Source organism: Arachis duranensis, chromosome 2 (genome assembly GCF_000817695.3).
Source record: "Arachis duranensis cultivar V14167 chromosome 2, aradu.V14167.gnm2.J7QH, whole genome shotgun sequence".
Classification (NCBI taxonomy): Eukaryota; Viridiplantae; Streptophyta; class Magnoliopsida; order Fabales; family Fabaceae; genus Arachis; species Arachis duranensis.
The window spans coordinates 67,035,486-67,041,796 of record NC_029773.3 but is presented as its reverse complement, the minus strand read 5'-3'; the positions used below and the strand labels follow the sequence as shown (position 1 = coordinate 67,041,796).

The window sequence follows — 6,311 nt, the reverse complement described above, 5'->3', positions numbered from 1 at the left end:
AAAATATTACTCATTTTTTGTAGTGATTTTTATTTTTTAGTCTTTAACGTTTAGATTAAATCTTAATTTTGTTCTCAACATTTAAAATATTTTACTTTTATTCCAAATATTTTACTTTTTTTATTTAGTTCACTAGTTAAAATTAATTTTTTTTTCAAATGTATCATTTTTTTGTTATGATTTCTTTTTAAATAACCGTAAAGACTGTAATTAGTGGCCATCATGACGATGGTTATAGTGATTTGGGAGTGATAGTGATAAAATAATAAAAAAAACAAATAATAATAATAATAAAAGAATATTTAAAAAATTAATTTTAATAAAAAAATTAAAATATAACAAAATAAAATATTAAATAAAACGTTTCATTGTTTCAACATCAGAATCGAAATTAAAATTTAATATAATAATGCCTTTTAAGTCAAACATTATTTTTAAGTCAAGCATAGATTTTCCCAAAATTTATATGTACAAGATCGAGAAATTAATGTGAGAAAAGATTTAAATAGTGTTTGAGAGAAGATTATATTATTACCATCAAGAAGCCTTTAATATTGTCTCTGGTTATTTTAACCTCTGAGCTTTGATCTTCTGAAATAGTTAGAAGAGCATCAAGTACATCCTTGGCACCATCAGTATTTCCCGTTGACTTTTGACATCTTCTATCCTCTTCATGTTCTTGAATGATACCCTCTAACATGATATCAAACTTTTCACGAACCTCCTTCACTTTCTTCCCGAAGCCTTGAAAATCAAACCCTTTACAAAACCAAAAGTGATCTTGCAAGTTAATCTTTGCACTCAACAAGGCAGATTCTTTCACCATTTCTATCACCTTATCAGCATCATCATTGTGAATGTCAAAGCAGCTTTTGCTTATAGCCATTCTCATCACTATGCTATTTGTTAGCTTTAAGAGCTCATCCACCACGTTCACTGCCTCGCTCGCTTCGCCTTTCTTTCGAAGCGTCTCCAACAATCTCTTGATCTCCTCTTCCCTAATCGGGGAGAGGAGTTCAAGCATCCGTCCATTAAGAAGCTCTGACATGCAGAGCTTCTTCATGAACTTCCAGAAGGTTCCGTAAGGCGCGAACGCTAAATCGGATTTGTCATAAGTTAGGGAACTAATTGCGATATTTGCAGGTCTGTTAGCGAAACAGACTTCATGTGTTTTCAAGATCTCTTTGGCTATTTCAGCCGAGCTGACGAAGACCGTGGGGTTAGAGCCGAGATAGAGCTGAATCAAGGGTCCATAACGGTTTGAAATCTTATGAACAGCTCTGTGAAGAGAAGGTTGTAGTAAATGGAAGTGTCCAATGATTGGTAAGGCCAATGGACTAGGTGGAAGGTGAAGCTTCGATGATCGAGTTTTGGTGAGTATGGCTTGGAATAATATTGTAGCTGCTAGCCAAATTGAGAAGATTGCTATGTATTCTTGAAAATTATCCATTATCTTGTTAATGATTTTTGAGGGCTATAATGGCTTGTGCTTCAAAGAGATTTATTTATAGAGTGCAGTTTGCTATGTCCTTGAGCAATGAGTACTTGCATTGAATGGTCCTAAAATATATTTAACTTATTGCTGTTTAATTTAAACATATGTTTTATTTATAAATAGGAAATATTGTCCATAACTATGTATTTTTTATTTAGGAAAATTAAATTTTGCTGCGGGTGATGCTTAAGAAAACTAAATTTTTGTTGTGAAAAACTATAAAATTTAAGTTTCTATAGTATTAAATAAATATAAAGTTAAAAAATATTAATAATTTTAAATTAATATTTTTTTAGAAAATAAATTAGAATCAATATTAAATTAATTAGTATCATTTATATTTATATAGCATAACTATATATTAATTATAAGATTGTATTTTATTATTCTGATTTTTCTAGTACCTATATATACTTCTGGTATATTGTACTTTCTTACATACTAAATAATACACAAATCCTTTCTCCAGTTTTGTCTCTTGCTTTTAACATGGTATCAATAAATAGGTTTTTTTTTCCCAATAACAATTAGTTTCTAACTCTTGTGTTTTGTCCCCTCCAACAGTACTTGGTCCTTATTTTTCGATCTTTTCCCGACGTCTTGGTTCGTCATCACCACTACCACTGCCTTCGTCTCGTCGTGAAGTTTTCAACGCCACCAGAATCGCCACCGGACACGCCGCCCGATGTTCCCTGTCCGTTTGAAGTTCTCCTCCTTTCAAATACCTCCAGTGCCGTTAGATCAGCGTCCCAGACTGACGGCTCAGTGTCACGCCAAGTGTCAGCCAGACGCTCCACGGATCCGCGCTTGACCCACACTACCCGACCTGACGCGCTTCGCGACCCACGTGCCACTCCTCGCGTCGTCAACACTGACGCGTTCTCCTCCTCCAATCACGTGGTCCCATGCGCCTTCCCTGTTGACGTGGCATCTGATGTTGCGCTTACATGGCAGACAATGGGACCCTCCCTAAGGTTTTTTGGTGTGTTCTTTTTTATTCTACTCTCCATTTTCTCGTTCTCTGCCCCAAACTTACAGTTTTCTTCTCCTCTCTTTGATCTTTGTCTCTACTATTATGGATAAGTCATATATTTTCGCTACCACAGACAGAAAGGATAAATTATGTCGAAATTGTAACAATTCTGGGCACTTCTTCTCAGACTGTCCTTCTGTTGAATGTCACAAATGTCAACAAAAAGGTCACATTAGTTATAATTGTCCACAAGTATTCTGCCATTACTGCAAGCTTTCGGGACATTTTATTACTGCCTGTCTTACTTGCCCACCACGTCCTAGTCACCTCGAGCATCATTCTCATCCCAACTTCTCCAAGAATGTGTCTGCTTCTGCTGTTTTTACTGCTACTGAATTTACCACCTCTGCTCCTCTCAACCCGTCTTTTATCTCTCTCTCTGATATTGCGTTTCTTCTTAAGCATCTTCTCTCCCTTTCTGGTAATACTCCTGCTGCTTTTTTGACTCCTCTAGGTAATTCTAAATAGTATTTTGACTCGGTTTGCTTTAATCACATGTCTCCATTGCGTAATCTTTTCTTGTCTCTGTTTACCACTACAATGCACCTTCTATCAATACTGGTAATGGTTCCCTCTTGTACGTAATACACAAGGGATCTATCTCCCAGTCGACTCTTAATCTTTCTGATACTTATTATATTCCCAAATTGAACTTTAATCTTATTTCTGTTGGTCAACTTATTGACCTGGGTTTTGATGTCACTTTTTCCATTTTTGGTTGTCGTGTATAGGATCGTCGGACGGGATAAATCATCGGGACTAGACGTAAGGTCGGAAGGTTGTTTGAACTCAAGAATCTTCATATTCCTCCTGTGTCAAATCTCTATGCTGCTTCTTCTTTATCTACCCTTCACTTATGGCATTAACGTCTTGCCCACAGCTCCTTAGAAAAATTGCGTCCTCTTGTGTCTTAGGGTATTTTGGTTCAGGTTCCTAATGAGTCTTTTGATTGCATTTCTTGTCAAACTGCCAAACAACATGCTTTATCTTTTCACAATAATTTCTCTCTCACTTGCTCTCCTTTTGATTTTATTCACTCTGATGTTTAGGGCCCTCCCACTACTTCTCTAGGAGGAGCTCGATAATTTATCATTTTCATTGATGATTATTCATGCTTTATTTGGGTTTATTTGATGACTAATTGCCATGAGTTACCTCAGATTTATATTAACTTTGCCACTATGATTAAAACTTGATTTTCCAATGTCATTAAGGTTTTTTGACGCAATAATGATATGGAATACCATGATTCCAAACTTTTAACCTTTCTTGCAGAACAGGGTACTTTGTTTGAATTTTCTTGTCCTAGTACGTCTCAACAAAATGGACGAGCTGAATGCAAACACTATCAAATTCTTGACTCTGTTCATGCAATGCTTCCTTCTTCTTCGTGTCCTGAGTGTACTTGGGGTGAAGCTGTTCTTACTGCTGTTTATGTTATTAGTAAACTTCCTTCTTCTGATCTTGGTAACGTTACTCTTTTTGAGCGTCTTTATCATACCTCTTCAGATTACAGTTCTCTTCGATTTTTTAGTTGTACTGTTTTCTTCTTCTTCAGCCTCATGAATATAGTGAACTTGAACCTCGGGCTCGTATGTGTTGTTTCCTTGGTTATGACACTTAACACAGGGTTATCATTGTTGGGATCCTCTCTCTAAACATATTCGTATATCTCGTCATGTTGTCTTCTGGGAGCATCACATGTTTTCTCGGTTTTCCTCCTTTGAGTCCATTCATCGTACTTAGTCACCTTTTTTCGCTAACCCTAATGTTGATATTTTTTCTAGTGATGATTCTACAGGTTCTATCTCAAGTCACCCTCTACAGCCTCCTGTTCTTCTGCCTTATCCATCTTCTAATGATTCCAGACCGGACGACGATCTTGCTCCTACCGTCATGCCTCCTCCTTCCACTCGTTCTTCTAGGGTAAGAAATCTACCTCCTCAACTTCTTGATTATCATTTTTTTCTACTATTCTTTATCAACATGTAAGTCATTCAGAGAAGTCTCCACAAATCCAAATTGGCAACAAGCAATGTAGGAAGAAATATAGGAACTTGAAAAAGCACACACTTGGAATTTGGTTGATCATCATTCTAATTAGGAAGTTATGAGAAGTAGATGGGTTTACAAGATCAAAACTCACTCTGGTGGTTTTATTGATCGTTATAAGCCACGATTGACTGCTCAAGGTTGTATATAAGAGTATGGTATTGACTATGAAGAGACTTTTGTTCATGTTGCTCGTCTCACATCTATTCGAGCTCTTCTTGCCATTTCTGCGGTAAAAAAATTGTCTATCAGTCAGATGGACATGAAGAATGCATTTCTTAATGGAGATTTGAAAAAGAAGGTCTATATGAAACCTCATCCGGGTTATTCTTGTCCTTCTAGCAAAGTTTGTCTCTTTCGTAAGGCACTTTATGATCTTAAGCAAACTCCTCGTGAATGGTTTGACAAGTTCATCACCACTATATGCAATCTCAATTTCACTTGCAGCCCTCATGAGAATGCTCTCTTTATTCGTAAAAGTGAACGTGGAGTTATTCTTCTACTTTTATATGTTGATGATATGATCATTACTAGCGATGATGTTGATGGTATCTTTGATCTCAAATCCCATCTTCACCATATTTTTAAGATGAAAGATCTTAGTTCTCTCAGTTATTTTATTGCTCTTAAGGTCATATCCACAGATGATGGTATCTATCTTTCTCAAGTTAAGTATGATTCGGATCTTCTTGCTCGAGCCGATATTACAGATAGTCGCACTAAATCTACTCCTCTTGAGTCTAATGTTCGTTTTACTCCTATGGATGACACTATTTTGGATAATCCTACTCTTTATCGACAGTTAGTCGGAGGACTAGTCTACTTAACTGTCACCCGACCAGACATTGCCTATCTAGTTCATGTTCTTAGCCAGTTCTTGTCAGCTTCTGGTATTACTCACTATGTGGCAGTTCTTCGCTTCTTCACTACGTCAAAGACACCCTATTTCATAGCCTTTATTTTTTGCCCATTCATCTTTATCCCTTCATGCGTACTCAGATGCTGACTGGGCTGGTGATCCCACTAATCGTCATTCTACTACTGGTTATTGTTTGTTTCTAGGCAACTCTCTCATTTTCTAGCGAGCTAAGAAGCAAACGTTCATTGCTCGATCAAGCACGAAAGCTGAATACCATGCTCTTGCTGACACCACTAGTGAGGTTGTCTCGATTTGTTGGCTTCTTGAAGACTTTGGTGCACCGCAGTCGTCCCCAACTGATGTTTTTTGTGACAACCTGATGAGCGGATAATTTATACGCTTTTTGGCATTATTTTTTTTATGTTTTTAGCATGTTTCAGTTAGTTTTTATTATATTTTTATTAGTTTTTATTTAAAATTCACTTTTCTGGACTTTACTATGAGTTTGTGTGTTTTTTTGTGATTTCAGGTATTTTCTACACACCATAGATTAAGGTGTGGAGCTCTGCTGTACCTCGAGTATTAATGCAATTACTATTGTTCTTCTATTCAATTCAGCTTATTCTTGTTCTAAGATATTCATTTGCACCCAAGAACTTGATGAATGTGATGATTATGTGACGCTCATCATCATTCTCACTTATGAACGCATGCCTGACAACCACTTCCGTTCTACAAGCAAACAAGGCTTGAATGTTTATCTCTTGGATTCCTTAATCAAAATCTTCGTGGTATAAGCTAGAATTGATGGCGGCATTCAAGAGAATCCGGAAGGTCTAAACCTTGTCTGTGGTATTCTGAGTAGGATTCAA

The 6,311-nt window shown here is 36.6% G+C and overlaps 1 protein-coding gene across 1 annotated transcript in view; it reads right to left on the bottom strand.

Moving 5' to 3' along the window:
* The window catches only part of LOC107474757 (3,9-dihydroxypterocarpan 6A-monooxygenase-like), a 3,832-nt gene extending 2,371 nt beyond the window's left edge, over positions 1 to 1,461 (bottom strand). The window contains exon 1 of the mRNA XM_016094398.3: positions 536 to 1,461. Within this exon, the coding sequence (XP_015949884.1) occupies positions 536 to 1,450 (915 nt within the window). The 5' untranslated portion in view covers positions 1,451 to 1,461. The remainder of the gene's footprint in view (positions 1 to 535) is intronic.
* Between the last annotated feature and the right edge of the window lie 4,850 nt (positions 1,462 to 6,311).